This window comes from Cervus elaphus, chromosome 4, assembly GCF_910594005.1.
Source record: "Cervus elaphus chromosome 4, mCerEla1.1, whole genome shotgun sequence".
Taxonomy (NCBI): Eukaryota; Metazoa; Chordata; class Mammalia; order Artiodactyla; family Cervidae; genus Cervus; species Cervus elaphus.
In genome coordinates, this window is record NC_057818.1 from 59,167,106 (window position 1) to 59,183,299 (window position 16,194).

General features: G+C 47.2%; 1 protein-coding gene across 1 annotated transcript; it reads left to right on the forward strand.

Annotated features, from left to right (window-relative positions):
- The first annotated feature begins 9,510 nt into the window (after positions 1-9,510).
- On the forward strand, positions 9,511-15,936 carry SIGLECL1 (SIGLEC family like 1). The gene is given in 6 exon segments (XM_043900640.1): positions 9,511-9,519; positions 11,883-12,021; positions 13,820-14,095; positions 14,210-14,315; positions 15,800-15,859; positions 15,861-15,936. Coding segments are annotated over 6 exon segments (666 nt in total).
- The last annotated feature ends 258 nt before the right edge of the window (positions 15,937-16,194 follow it).

The following is a 16,194-nucleotide window of genomic DNA, read 5'->3' on the forward strand; positions in this document are numbered from 1 at the left end:
AATACAGGAAAAAAAAAAAAAAAAAAATGGACCAGAAGCCACGTCCTTAACCCGGGCCTCCCCTTATAAGCCCCTAGAGCACTTCCTACAAACCACACTGATGCTCCCACAGGACCAACAAAGAAATCCATAGGGAGGGCACCAGGGAGGTTATCGCTTAACACTGGTCACATGATCCTGAGAGGAAACCAGGTGGAAACCACTCGGATAAAGATTTTTTCTGAACCAGTTCAGTGTATATAATCCCTAGAGGTCAGGTCCCCACTCTAAGAAGTTATGAATTTGCAGGTCTGAAGTGGGGCCATGAAATGAGTCTTTAGCATATTCCCTGTTTGTTCTGATGTTTCTCCCTCACAACCCACATTCAGGAGCCCTGAGGTCGAGCCCTTACACTCAGCACACCTGAGACTTCTCTGTGGGGTAGGATTTAGGGAAGGAATTTCTTAGGGAGGTTAAGGTGAGAACCAGACACAGAAAGAGGCAGTAATTGGGATTCAGACCTTTATAAGTGACCCTGAGTGAAGTTCTCTGGGCTCCCCAGGCTGAGTGTGGATGGGTCCATTCAAACCAAAAGGAGCAGGATTCTGATGAGTTCTGTGAGGGTGGCATTGAAGGGGAACCTGTGAAGTAGAACCTGGGGTTCAGCAAGACTGCTGATCTCAACAAAGGGGGTCATCTAGTGCAGGTGCTCACAGGACTGGCTGGTGTGAGTTCAAGGACCTGCAGGCTGCCTGCTCCCCAGACAGATGCTGAGGCAGCAATAGCATGGAGCAGTTCAGGGAAGCTATTAACAGTACTCTGTATGATCCTTCTTATTAGAACCATCACAATGTCCCTGCAGTTACAGAGAGGGGGAAAAGATGACGTTATTAGAGATTTAAAGCCAGTAAGGAAACTAATTTCTACAGATGCCAGTCCTCTGTGCTACCAAATAGTTTATTGTTTTGATCTCCTCCCTGCAACCTTTAATAAGGTGGGAGAGGTTAATGGTGGTGGTGGGTTAACACTTCATTCATTAAAATCAATAATAAAAACCATTCACTTTTTATTAATTAGCATGTGCTAATTTCACACATAGTTGAAATAAAACATTTTACAATTCACTGTGTGAGCATTGATTAAAATACAAATTACAAGTGTAGAGAAAGCTATTTATTTTCCTGATATAACAATCCGAGAATTGTGATTTCTGTGATTTACAAAACAGAAGCTAGTAAACAGACATACACTACTTATATGACTTTTTCGGGAAGGGTTTCCCATAAATTTCTAGGTTATCACAGAAGATGTCTTTATTTCAACGTTGTCAACTAATGTTCATGACTTCTGAAGATATTATCAACATAACATCAATATTTTAGTGAGCTGTCATTGTGTTCTCACAAATCAAGTGATACAATTATTGAAAATTTAGAACCAATCTGTCTTACTTTAATAGATGAAAAGATTCCATGATCACTTGCATCATGGTGACCTCCAAGGATATCTGACACGAATAACAAACACCTCCAGTTAGATGTTCCTTGTACATTTCACATCACGGTGTCCATCTTCTAATGAAGAATAGATATAAATGGTTGCAACACAATATAGAAGGGTTTCTCTTCTCTTTGAAGCACAAACCATCAAAAACATACATTTTTTGCATACACACTAGAAGCGAAGCATAGTATGGATTGTTTGAGTTGAATGGCATTCATTTGGTTTTCAAATAATTTCAAATCATGTCATTATAAACAAGGATATATCGCTAATCATTCTCACTTTCTAAGCATCAACTCTCCCTCTCAGTAGCCATACTAAGTCACTCAGTCACTGATTGGCTGGGAGGCAGGCCCGTGCAGTTGCTGATTGGCTGCCGGGTAGACGCTTACGTCACACGCTCAGGAGGCACGCAGCCAGGATCTAGGGTGGTTTCCACACAGCCTTCCTTTCGTAGATACATAGGGCGTCGTGGGGCCTCACGAGGCCTCACGCGGCTGCACTCGGGCTGTTGGCTCTCCTGTCAGTTGTTGAGTGGAGAACCTGCACTGGCACTGGCCAAACTGGGCTTCCATGAGAGTCGGCCATCACTGTCAGTCACTGTGACCTTGAGCAGTTAGGCAGCCGGAGGTGAGTGAGGCCTCCCAAGGTGGCTGTCCGGCCTGAGAGGCCCCGGAGGCCAATTCTGGATCAGGTTGGGAGGCTCCCTGAGAGCCAGCTCACCAGCTAGCCAGTCAGTTCACCAGGAGCCTGCCTCTGTATTCGTCAGCCTGCCACCAAGTGGGTCACCCGCTCGGCCTGAAGAGCAGCCAGGGGATCACCAGTCTGCCAGTAAGACCGTCAGCCTCTCTATCAACGGAGGACCAGGCTAGTGCCCTGATGAGTCTGCAGTGAGTCCCCTCATAAATCATTTAATCGGATAATCCACCCCTTCACAGCCTGCCCTGTTAATCAGTCCAATTAGGCTCCCTGTAAATCAGCTTCCTAATAAGCTAATCCCCCTACAAGGCACTCAGTCATTAGTCACACAGTTATCCTGCGTGTAAGCCAGCTAATCGGTTTCACTGTTAGTCCTTGATTTCTCTAGAAAAATCGTTTTCCAGGCTCCTAAGTAGGTCAGTCATCCAAAAGTCAGTCCCGCCCTTACCAAGTCTGGAAAGGTTGCTGCATCACTTGCACTCTGCTTTGGAAATATACAGACAGAGGTGTGCTGAGGTCCAAGAACTGCCTGGGGCCCTTGGAATGAGAGACAAAGGTAAAATTGAGAGGAGAGGTGATGGATGAAGGGAAATAGAAGGAGAGGGGAAAAAAGAGGGTGCCTGAGGAGTCATTCAGCTCATCTCTAAAGACCGGCAGAGAGGAGCAAGAAGAAATCAGAATTTTAGAGCTTGGCTGATCATTACATCTCAAACAGTCAAGCTCACTCATGTTATAGATGAAGAAATAAAATGAGGGACTTCCCTTGTGGTCCAGTGGCTAAGACTTGTGCTCCCAATGAAGAGAGGCTCGGTTCGATCCCTGGTCAGGGAACTAGATCCCATGAGCCGCAACCAAGATGCCATGGAGTCAAATAGATAAATACAGATTAAAAAAAAAAAAAAGAAATTAAAAAACCAGAAAGGATAAAATAGTTGACCAAGGTTATTTAGTGATTTACTGGCCAAGCCTGGGCCAGGACCCAGACAGGGCTCATCCCAACACCCAAATGAGTTTTAAATTGGAGAACGGAAAAGGGAATAAAAATGGCAGTGCAAAAAGGGAATGGTTGTAGGGTGTGAAGAAGAGAAAATACTATCATTTCACCCCAGAATCTATCCTCAGTACAGTAAGGATCTCCACAGCTGCCACCCTGGGCTAAGCCATCATGATATTTTCTGGCTGGCTGTGTGGTCTCCCACTGGCCTCTGTGCTTTTGCTCTAACCCCTGATGTGGTCCATTTTTCACACAGCAGCAAGAGGGAATGCAAAACCAAATTAATCAGTTCATGGTCATGCCTCTTAATTCACTCCAATGGAATTGCATTCATATTCCTCCTTATGCCTTATAGGAGCTGAGCTCACCTGGTATCTGACCTTGTCTCATGCCAGTCTACCCCCTCCCTCACTGACTTCAGCAGCTCACTTTTTTCTCTCTTAAACATGCTAAACTCCTCAAGCATTGCAGTTGTTATTCCCTCAACCTGCAATTTTCCTTCCCCCAGCTTGGCCTGGCTTTCCTTCCTCTAGGTTTCTGCACAAATGTCACTTTCTCAAAGAAGGCTTCTTTGACCTCCCTATCTGAACTGTTTCCCCATTGTCCCCATCCCATAATTCTCTATCATGTTTTCCTGGGTTCTTTTTCTTCATTGTATTTACAGCTATCAAGTTATGCTCATGGTCAGCTTCATTTTTGAGGACAGAGATTGTGTCATTCTTCCTTACTGCTAAAACCCTAAAGTAGTACCTGGCATAAAGGAGGTGCTCAAACATGTTGGTTGACTGAAAGAATGAATGAAGAGTGCCATCACAAAGGCATGTGCTTCTTGGGACTTCTCTGGTGGTCCAGTGGTTAAGACTCTGTGCTTCCAATGTAGGGGGCCCAGGTTTGATCCCTCCTGGGGGAACTAAGATCCCACATGCTGGCTGTGTGTCATGGCCAAAACCAAAAATGGCATGTGCTTCTGGAGAAAGGTTCCTGAGAAGGGGCAGACTGCTCTTTGATGTAGAGTTTCTATAGAGTGGTAGGGGATGAAATCAGACAGGGAAAGGGAAAGGAGGGAATGGACCACATCGTGTAGAACTTTGCCTTTTACTCTTGAGTGAGATGAGAACCGTTTGGGGAGTTTTGAGAAGAGAAGGGGGCAGAATGATACTGAGGTGTTGATGGAATCCCTCCAGCTGCCATGCGGGGAGTAGCGTGTACGGGACACAGACGAAGCAGCCAAGCCAATGAGAAGATCATGGCAGCTGTCTGGGGAGGAGGATGGTGGTTTGGGCTAGGGTGGCAGCAGTGCTGCTGATTAGAAGTGGCCAGACTTTGAATATATTTTGGAAAACAATACCAACAGTATTTTCTGCCATATAAAAGAGTAGTCAAAGTGGACTCTGAGGTCTTGATTCTTGATTTCTTTCTGAACGTGATTTTATTTGATTTAGAGACATATTTCCTAAATTTTAGGTGACTGACTTTTTCCTTTTTCTGAGATGAGGGCTGCATTGCTGCATGTGTGCTCAGTCTTGTCCAACTCTTTTCTACCCCATGTACTGTAGCCCATCAGGCTCCTCTGTCCATGGGATACTCTGGACAAGAATACTGAGTGGCTTGCCATTTTCTTCTCCAGTGGAGCTTCCCGATGCAAGGATCAAACCCACGTCTCCTGCATTGGCAGAAGGATTCTTTATCTCTGAGCACCTAGGAAGCCCTGAGAATAGGGCAAGGCTGTTTAAACATTTAATAGTAATTTGTACAGTACCCATAGTGCCAGTTGGTCAAAGAATTTGGGGAGCTGATAATCTCTACACTCTTGAAAGTTGGTGTGGAAAAAGAGAAATGAGTTTTAAGTTCATCTCTAACTGTATATGTTCAGCGACTCTGGGAAAGTCACTTATTTCTCTGAGTTTCCATTTTCTCCTCTATGAAGAGGAAATCATAACACTTAATTCCATAGGACTTGTGGAAATAAATGAAAACCACCCATATGAGAACAAACATGCTGTTGATTCAGAGTTTGCTGTAGTGAGAGAGCCAGCCACCACCATTTGCATTTGGCAAAGACTGCAAAGGCGGGCAAGGCAGTGGGAGTCCTTTAGAGTGGAAAAAAGTGAAGGAGTGTCAGCAGTGTTGGGAGATGATTTTAATCATGAGAAAGTTGGAGGGTTAGCACCTTCTGTGGTTGGGTTGGAGAGCATATTTGGTTTTCTTTGGTTGGTTCTGAGCTGGAAACAGGGGTAAATGGTAAGGAACCTGATACTTAAGGACCAAACTCTGACTGTTCTAGGCTAACTGTCACTGCAGTAGTGGTTTGGTTTCTTGGACTAGTTGCCAGTAATTGAGGATCAGAGTCATATGTCATAAGGCTGAGACTTGAGGGTCATATATAGTCTGGCTATTGTTTCTGTATGTTCAATCTCTCAGGTTGTTGATGGGGATGTAAATGAGACTATATGTATGTGAAATTGACAGATACATAGTAAACAATAAATACTAGTTTAAGTTAAAGGTTTTTAAAATCTCATTATGGCCTAATTAGGTGATTCTTTGGTGTGTTTTTTTTTCCCCCCCGCTCACTAATCCATCTTTGCTTCCCAAGTGGCTCAGACTGCAATGCAGGAGATGCCAGTTGGATCCCTGGTCAGGGAACTAAGATTCTGCATGCCATGAGATGCAGCCAAAACAAAAATAAATAAATAAAACTTTTATGTAAATGAAATGATCAATTTTTCATTTCTCCTCTGTCCATGGAATTCTCCAGGCAAGACTACTGGAGTGGGTCGCCATTCCCTTCTCCAGGGGATCTTCCTGACCCAGGGATTGAACCCAGTTCTCCTACATTGCTGGCAGATTCTTTACAGAACTGTACAAAAATGATATACAAAAGAGTATGCATCTACCATTCAGCTTAAAATTTAAAACACTCACCCTTTGTACTCCTTCCCCAACCATATCTACAACTAAAATCTGGCAATAACTGCTACCTTGAATTTAGCACACATCATTCTATGTAATAAGGAAATTAATGGAGTTCAAAGAGAGGTCTGGCCTTTGCCCTTGGATTCCAGGAGGTATAATCTCTAAACCCTGGGAAGTCCTGCCTGATAGGAGTGTCTCTATTTGCCTGAGGTCCTGGCATCATACTGAAGAGTCTTCAACTGTGATTAAGGGCAGGAGCTGGCCACACAAGATAGTTTAACAACATGATTTCCAGTGGGGTCTTTGGATTCTGTGGTATCAGTTCACCTTCAGAAGGAGCAGGAGAATAAAATCTGCCGTGAGGACAGATGCCCTCATGATGAAGGCCGAGAAAAAACTCTGGACACAGGGTTTGGGTGGGCTTCTCTGGTTGTCAGTTTTCCAGTCCTGTTGTCAGGCATTAACTCCAGAATGGTTACCTTGCTCTGTCTCTGACTCCTGGCGGGGGTGGGGGGGTGGGGGGGGTGGGGTGGGGTCGGGGGGGGTGGGGGGTGGGAGGAGAACAGGAAGCTGTCTGGTTGGAACTTTCCCAGACTCTGCCATCTGTGCTCCTTCTCTTGGCAGATTCTAATCTGTATCCTTTAGTTGCAAAAAACAGTAACCTAAAACAGCTTTCAGTGAATTCTGGAAGAGGATTCTTTTGTTTCCTATTTTTGGCTGAACCCTGCAGCACCTGGGATCTTAGTTTCCTGACAAGGGATCGAACCCATGCCCCCTGCATCAAAAGTGCTAAGTCTTAACCACTGGACCACCAGGGAAGTTCCTTCTGTGAATTCTGGGAGTACTTCCAGTAAATTATCAAACTTGAGGGTAGTCCTGAGGGCCCCCAAACTTTCAAAAGATGTCAGAAATGAGGGGCTTTTAGGGACCCCTGCAATCTTCAGTTGCTGTCAGGAATGAGGCATCTTGCAGACTGTTCTCTAGTTTGCTGCTGGCATAGAAATGAAATCTACTAGAACAAACAGGACCCACTGAAGCACATCATTTGGGAAAAGGAAGGATATGAGGACAGGAGATGATGACTCTGATTCCTGGGTGGCCCCAGGGTTACTCAAGAGTTCCTGAAATACAACTGTTCTGTAATTAGTTACAGGAGGTTAAAAGTTACCTTTTTTTTTTTTTTTTTTTTTAAATGATGGATACAACATCCAAGAAGTTGACTCACTGGGTGCATAAGAAAATGCAACATAACAAGAACAAGCTAAATGCATGATCCTGGGTTATTTGTATCTTTAATAGCTAAGGTGAAAGAAAAGGAAAAGGCCGGGCTGGATCCTGACACAGAGCCCAGTTTGGGTTCTGTCCAGCCCAAGATAAAGCTGTTAGCCTCGGGCTGCTGCTACTAAAGGGAAGAGTTATGTTGAAACCACAGGGAGCACAAAACATTAAAGTGATTCACAAGAGAATGAAGAAAGATGAAAGGGAGAGTCAAACTCCGACAGGGTGGAACTCTTTAAACAGTTCTTAAGAAATGGGATAAATAGGAACTTCCCTGGTGGTCCAATGGTTAAGAATCTGCCTGCCAGTTCAGGGGTCATGGGTTCCATCCCTGGTCCAAGAAGATTCCACATGTCAGAGGGGCAACTCAGCCTGTGCGCTGTAACTACTGAAGCCTGTGGGCCTAGAGCCTGTGTTCCACAACAGAGAAGCCACTGCAATGAGAATCCCGTGTGGTGCAACTAAAGCAAGCCCACATGCAGCAATGAGGACCCAGCCCAGCCAAAAATTAATTGATTAATTTTAAAAAAGAGTTGGGATAAAGTGGACATTGATGCAGTCAAAACAAAGGTCTCAGTGCAGCACTCTGGGAGACTGGGTAGACCAGTGGGAACCCTGGATCATCCCCCAGCACTGAAGGACCTCAGTCAAGTCTGCTCTATCTACCCTAGTTTGGGGGAATTTAAAAAGCCACAAGACAGATAAGACAATGAGGAATCTGACTGCAAATCACCTCATGGTGATGGTCCCATAACCTAATCAAGATAAAGATTGATTAAAGGGCCTGGGTTCCTTGGCCCCACTTCCAGTGGGGTACTCAAAGCCATATGCACATTAGCACTAAAACGGAGAAGACATGTTTCTGAGACTCCTTAACACGGGAGCCTCACACTCTGTGATTCTAAAACTTGTTGTTTAGTCACTCAGTCATGTCTGACTCTTTGTGACCCCCATGAACTGCAGCATTCCAGGCTCCCCTATCTTTCACAATCTCTCAGAGTTTGCTCAGATTCATGACCATTGAGTCAATAATGCTATCTAACCATCTCATCCCCTGTCTTCCCCTTTCTCCTTTTGCCTTCAGTCTTTCCCAGCATCAGGGTCTTTTCCAATGAGTCAGCTCTTTGCATCAGGTGGCCAAAGTATTGGAGCTTCAGCTTTAGGATTAGTCCTTCCAATGAATATTCAGGGTTGATTTCTTTTGGCCTTGACTAGTTTGATCTCCAAGGGACTCTCAAGAGTCCTCTCCAGCACCACAATTTGAAAGCATCAGTTCTTTGGTGCTCTGCCTTCTTTATGGTCCAACTTTCCCATCTGTACATGACTACTGGAAAAACCATAGCTTTGACTATACAGACTTGTCAGCAAAGTGATGTCTCTGCCTTTTTAATACGCTGTCTAGGTTTGTCATAACTTTCCTTCCAAGGGGCAAGCATCTTTTAATTTCATGACTGCAGTCACCATCTGCAATGATTTTGGAGCCCAAGAAAATAAAATCTGTCACTGCTTCCACTTTTTCTCCTCCTATTTGCCATGAAATGATGGGACTGGATGCTAGTCAGTCCTAATAGGAGTTATAGTTGAATGGGGAAGCTATGGAAATTCAAGAATTGATGGGATTACTGTGGGAGTTTAGATGAAGATTGGAATGTTTAAACAGATTTCATGGAAAGTCATTGGATCTCCTCCTTTACCTCAGTATATTAATAAATAGATACTCTGTATGACAGGGGAACATTTCCCCTTCCTAGTATTATTAAACAAGAGACTTATAAATCCTCCCTTCAACCAAAATTGATGGGACATAATAAATGGGAACCAATAAAACTGCCCAAACCCACATAGGTTGTTAATTTGAAAAGTATAGGGTATCTGGTGGAAAAAAGAAGTTAGAAGCCCAGTGTCTGATTGGCCTATTTGGATTTTGGAGGACATACACATATTCTACATCAGGGATTATTGCTAGCCCCTGTCTATAAAATTACTGGAAAGAAGTCTCATAATCCTTATGCAGGCCAGAGTTTATGGCAAAAGCCAATAAGCTCCATAGTGGCGGCTGCTGGGATATTTTACCAGAAATCAGTTGAGACCAACCCAATGTCTGAGAACATAAAATAACCCTGGAACCTGAAATACCCATGATGTCTTTGGTAATGCTTGATTAAAATGCTAATGAGGAAGGCCATGCCCAGACCCCGTATTTCTTCATTCTGCCTCTTTCCCAGGAATTATTGCAGAATTATTGCAGAAATGGCCCAGAGAGGAAGAGGAGTTGTCTGTGTTTCCCCAATGAATCAGTGTCATAGCTGACATAATTGGCACTCAAACCCAGGGCTCCTGCTCTGAAGTCGGTGCTTTTCAAAAAAAAAAAAGTGTGTGTGGGAGCAATAGTTTCAAGGAAGGTGAGATTGATGTGGACATTGTATCAGTGAGTGTCAAACAAGTTCATTTCTAAGCTCTGCAGAGGGCACAAAGGTCTATTTGATATAGGATTGTCAAGGTTGATATAGGCTGTCGAGGGAGCTGGGTGGGGGAGGGATGGATTCAGAGTACAGAATGGATAAACAACAAGGTTCTATATTCAATATCTTGTGATAAACCATAATGGAAAAGAATATACATATATATATATATACACATATATAGGGATTCCCTCATAGCTCAGATGGTAACAAAATCTGCCTGCAATGCAGGAGACCTGGGTTCAATTCCTGGGTCAGGACGATCCCCTGGAGAAGGAAATGGCAACCCATTCCAGTATTCTTGCCTGTCACAAGAGTCGGACACGACTTAGCACCTAAACCACCACCATAGATATATGTGTATATATATCATGTCCGTTGCTAAGTCGTATCCGACTCTTGCGACCCCATGGACTGCAGCCCGCCAGGGTCCTCTGTCCATGGGATTCTCCAGGCAAGAATACTGGAGTAGGTTGCCATTTCCTTCTCCAGATATAAAACTGAATCTCTTTGCTGTATAGCAGAAATGAACATTAAATCAGCTATACATCAATTAAAAAAAAAAAAAGATGTGCAGAGCTAGGCTGTACAGTGTTGGCATAGCAGCTCTACAAGGCTGTCAGGGAGCTAGGCTTCTTGAATTGTTCTGCTAAAGCATCCTTAAGTGAACATCACCATGAGTGGCTTTCTTCCTCATGGTTACCTCATGGTTGCCAAACTGCTGCTCCACCTTCAGTATCACATCCATATTCTAGGAGGAAGAAGAAAGAAGTGACAGGAAGGAAGAAAGGACAGTAGGAGGAAAGCAAAAACTTTCCCAAGAATCCCCAGCTCACTTCCACTAAAACAATGTCACACGGTCCCCTTTTAACTGCAAAGGAGGCCAGTAGTGCTTTAGCTGGCAATATTGCACCCCTAAACAGGTTGAATTTGTGAGTAATGAAAATAAGGGTAAGTTACTATCTGGCATCTACACAAAAACAAATCACTCTGTCATGAGGAAAAAAATCACTTCTCCAGAAAAGAACAAATAAAATCACTCGATAGGGGCTTCCCTGGTGGTCCAGTGGTTAAGGCTCCGCCTCCCAGTGCAGGCAGCACAGTTTCCATCCCTGGTCGGGGAACTAAGATCCCACCTGCTGTGAAGCAACTACATGCCCTGTAGCCAGCGTGCTGCAACTAAGACACAATGCAGCCAAATAAATTTTATTTTTTTAATCACTTGATAATTCTGGGAGGGGAGAGATTACCCATTTCTGACTGGGTGGGGCAATCAGGAAAAGCTGCGTAGAGGAAGCAGTGTTGAACTCAGCTGTGAAATTGAAGAAGGATTTGAATGTGGACAGAGGAGAGCTACAGGAGGAAAAGCTGGGAAACAGAGGAGTCCCTGATGACGGGAGAGCTATGTTTAGGGTGAAATTTGGAAAGGGGAACATCGGGGAAAAGTTGAGAAATGGGGACATAAGACAAGGGCAAAGCAAACTTGTGGGGACCCTCAGTTACAATACAAGGAGTTTTGGAACTTTTCCCATCAGCAGTAGGAACCCCCTTCCAGTTTTATTCCCCCCAAATATTAAATCAGTCCCATCCTCCCCATCTCCCACAGCCTGTGCACCAGCTCTAGCCTGCCATTCTTCCCCAGTCACCAGCTCTCTCCCCTGACCACAGGACCTGCGGTTACTCCTCCTCCAAGCCATTTTTCACCCAGGGGGACATTCTGAACCCCCAGACCTGATCCTGTCTCCCGGTGGTACACAGCTCCCTGTACCACAACAGTTTATGTGGTACCCGTAAACTTTAGAGGAAGCCTGCAGACCTGGGACTACAAACCCTCCCAAGGGGGCTGGGGAGGGGAGTGACAGACTAGGGGGGAAGGAGACATGACTTCGGGGCATCACAGAGGATCACGGTGGTGCCCTCCTGTCTGCAGGCCCTCAGGCATCACATCCCACAGAATCCCTGCTTCTCAGAGAGGACGTGCCTTCAGGGTGACCGAAGAGGCTGAAGTCCCCGGCTGGCTACGAGTTCTTTCTGCTCTCCCCACCCCACAGCCTCTTCCAGTTATTCATCACATCACCCCTTCTGAACCACACAGCTCGGGTTTCGGGGCCAGCCGTGGTCAAAGCCCCGGGCCTCTCCTGTGCCGAGAACAACTGCTGCTGCTCATGGCGCCGCCAGGGCTCCACCTGGGTGAGTGGGAAGAGATGTAGCCCTGGAGGGGTCTGAGGAAGCCAAGGCTCCAGAGCCAGGCTGGGTCCGGCCGTGGTGACATGAAACAAGAGCACTTAAGAGTTTAGGGTAGGCTTCCCTGATGGTTCAGCGGTAAAGAATCTGCCTGCAATGCCCGAGACGCAGGGTCTTTCCCTAGGTCAGGAAGACCCCCTGGAGGAAATGGCAACCCACTCCAGTATTCTTGCCTAGAGAATCCCATGGACAGAGGAGCCTGGTGGGCTACAGTCCACAGGGTTGCAAAAAGCTGGACACAACCAAGTAGGCATGCAAGAGTATAGGGCACCAAGGAACCAATGTGGGTTAAGCATCTGCGGGCCAGATTCTGGCAGGAGTGGGGGGTTTGGGGAGGTGAGGGTGGGTCTGGGCCAGGCAGTAGAGTTGAGGACGAGGGTGGGAGCTCATCCGGGGGATCTGAAGATATTTGAGCACAGGAGCCATCTGAATATTGCTAGCACGCTCCAAGTTCCAAAGTTAGTAAGTTTTTTTCAGCCTCTTTTGATAGCTCTCCATGGCCTGCTTCCCCGGATGGTAAAAATGAATAATGTGGAGGTCAGCAAGGGAAGTGGAGGAGAGGCCTGCAAATTCCTCATCCCCTCAAGTGACCCAAACAGAAAGCCCAAGATCAAGGGCAACTGTTCGGGAGGAAATGACCCCTTTCCTCCAGTAACCTCAAACAACTCCAATGACTAAGTACATAGAAATGCTAAGGACCAATTCCTCATTACTGGAGACCTTGAAGAGCATGACTATCCCTTATTAATCCATGATCCTACCGGATGGACCGTGTCTGACCTGTTCTACGGAGAGCGAGGCGGTTTCATGGTGTTCTTACTCAGAAACCTGCATGGCAGTCTTTGCTCAAGATGAATGCTCAGTCCACAGCCACCAGGATGGGGAAGATAAAAATCTAGAAATGGGTTCTGTCTCCTCAGTGAGTGGTGCTCGGCCATGCGCTGAGACAGGAACACAACAAATCTCAGGCATTCACTGTGTGCCTCTCCAGCAATGATAGTGAGACGTGCTCAGGGAGCCTCTCCATTTTCCAGACTAGGGAAGAGCAGAGAGGGAAGTGACTTGCCAGGAGCATCCAGACAGTGATGGAGGGAAAAATCTGACCACAGGTGGAGCTGGAAGGGCCAGAGCTGGGGACGCAAGGAAGAGAGGAGCTGAGGGTGGGAAGTCTAGCCTGGGTGGGGGTGGATGAGGGGTCGCAGGCAATGCAGAGCCTCAGGAGACTCCTCTGCCATTGGTCTGGAAAGGTGAGTGTTCCGGTTCAGGCCAGATGAGAAGAAAGGGTGGAGGGCAACTGGTCTGTGAGGCCTGACTCCTCTGGACGTCCAAAAAATATTTCTTTTTTTGATATAATTTTGTTCACTTATTTATCTTTGACTTTCTGTAGTTGCAATGAGTGGGCTTCTCACTGAGGTGGCTCCTTTCAGAGCACAGCGTCTAGGGTGCCTGGCCTTCAGTAGTTCTGGCTCATGGGCTCGGTCGTTGTGGTTCTAGAGCACAGGCCCAGTACTTCTGGCTCACGGGTTTAGTTCCTCCATGGCATGTGGGATCTTTCAGGACCAGAGATTGAACCCGTGTCTCCTGCCCCTGGCAGGCAGATTCTTTACCACTGAGCCACTGGGGAAGCCCCAGAAAGTCTCTCTGAAGTTCCTGGGTTATCACAAATAAGGGAAAGGCTGGGTCCTGAAGGAGGCAGACAGGGAGTCAGGATGCTTGCTGACTCCTGACCCTCCCTCCGCCACAGCCCCCACCAGGCTGCTTGATTCCTCCTGCTCCTTGAAGAAGACTCTGCAGTGCAGCTGTTCCTTCCGGGGGACCCCCACGCCCTCCGTGCGGTGGCGGGTGGGGGGCGCTCCCGTGGTCATGAACCGCACAGGCCTTCGGGTGACTTCTGCCACACTTGGCCCCTGGGCCAACAGCACCATCCATCTGACTGAGCCACCTGAAACAGGCATGAGCCTGCTCTGTGAGGGCAGGAACCCAGAGGGAACCCACACCCTGACCATCCTGCTGAAGTCAGGTGATGGTGGAGGGGCCCCGTGAGGGTGGGGAAGAGGGAGTGGGCCCTGGGGCCAGGGGAGGGAGCTGGGAGGTCCCTGGGGAGAACCCCATCTCACGAGCTCTCTACCTCCAGGAAGGAGTTCTTTGGTTGCCCAGACTTTCATGAAAGGGCTGGTTCGGGGCGTGTTCTACGGAGCCATCGGAGTTACACTGCTCTTCCTCTGCCTCATCCCACTCATGTGAGCACCGAGGTTAAGATTCACCGTAAGCTTAGTGCAGCTTTAGGCAGCCTGTTGATGGGTGGGCTTGCGTTCCTGTCTTGCTCGTTGTTTGGCATGAGGTCAGGGTGGGACGGGTTGGGAGACTCGCACTGACATAGGTACCCTACCGTGTGTAAAGTATTTAGCTAATGGGAAGCTGCTGCATAGCACGGGGAGCTCAGCTCTGTGCTCTGTGATGACCTGGAGGGGGGGATGGGGCGGGAAGGAGGGGGGCTCAAGAGGGAGGGGATATAGGCATACATACAGCTGATTCACGTTGCTGTAGAGCAGAAACTATCACAACATCATAAAGCAATTATCCTCCAATTAAAAACATTCGCCATTCAGCCTCTCCCAGAGCCTGCTACCCCCAGGCCTATGACGCTGGATGGACCCCCCCCCCACCCTTGAGGAACTCAGGGTCTGGCAGCAAACAGGGTCCCCAGGAGCCAGGGCCATCGGGACTATACGGAGCCACAAAACAGGCCCAAGGGACCGAGGCTTTCAAAGAACTTCATGAAAGACAAAGCGGAGGAGGAAGTGAAACCAGCGGAGTCCCCAGGGAGCTGTCTCAAGTGGCAGCAGGGCTGAGTACTTGCTCACTTGGTGGAAAGTCGTGTGCAGAGACCCCGGAAACACTTCTGAGGAACTTCTGGTGTCTTTGTGCAACATCAGGTGCATTGAGAGTGACAAGTAACAGCTAAAAACAAGGTTGATAAAGGTTTTTGGGGTTGGTTCATAAAAACTCCTGAGACTTGGCTAAACGTGCTGGCTGGAAGCCTGGAGTGAGAAGGGCAGAGAGGCCAGAGGCTGGGCAGAGAGCTGGGCAGGGGAGCCTCTGGTCAGTCCAGACGTCTTGGACTTAATCCTTAGTAGAGGACCATGGAGGAGTCAGCTGGGAGGGAAGGTGTGAACTTGGGGTGGGCACAGTCGGAGAGGGAGAGGCAAGAGGCTGGTGTCGCCATCTAAGCCAGGCCTGAGCTGGGCAAGTGATGAGGGGCAGAGAGACTTGGGAATAACTGTCCATCAGGGTGAGGAAGAAGAGGAGTGAGGCGGCAGGGCAAACTGGGTGGCTTTTTGAGGGGGGGCACGCTGCATGGCGTGTAGGATCTAGTGCCCCGACCAGGGATTGAACTGGTGACCCCTGCAGTGGGAGCGCTGAGTGTTAACCACTTGACTGCCAGTGAAATCCCTGGGGGGTTATGTTTTAAGTATAATCAGCTGGACTTGAAGACCAATAAGAATCACTCAGGGTTTGCACAGCCCTTTCATAGCTGACCTCATCTGAGCCCCACAGCCTGACAAGCATGCGTCCCTGTTGTCCACAATAGGAAAGCAATCCCCAGAGAGGCTACATGGCTCACCCCCAGACAACCCAGGCTCTAAACCAACACTTCTCAGCGAGATCAGAGCCCATATTGCAGGTGGAGAGCCAGAACTGATCAAGAGCGTCTTTTCCTTAGAGTGAAACATATCAGAATGAAGCAGGCAAAGAAAATTGCAGCAATGAAGGCAGAAAAGAGTCCACCAAGGACTCAAGAAGTCTCTAAGGCCCAAGGAACCAGGAAAATCCAGAGTCACCCCATCTCCTGAGCACTAGATATTGGTAGGTACCCCATGTGTCTGGAATCCAGCCTATCAGATTAACAATCATAAGGCCCATAAGGAGAAGCACATACAGTGTGTAAAGGCAGTATTAATACCATCCTCAATCTTATAGGACTTCTAGAATGCCAGAGCATGCTTACACATCATCTTATGGATGGTGACGCTAAGACCCAGGGAGGGGAAGACAGATGAAAATTAAGAGGAGTAACTTGAAGGGTCATTAGAATCAGCAACTCATTCCCTCTACACA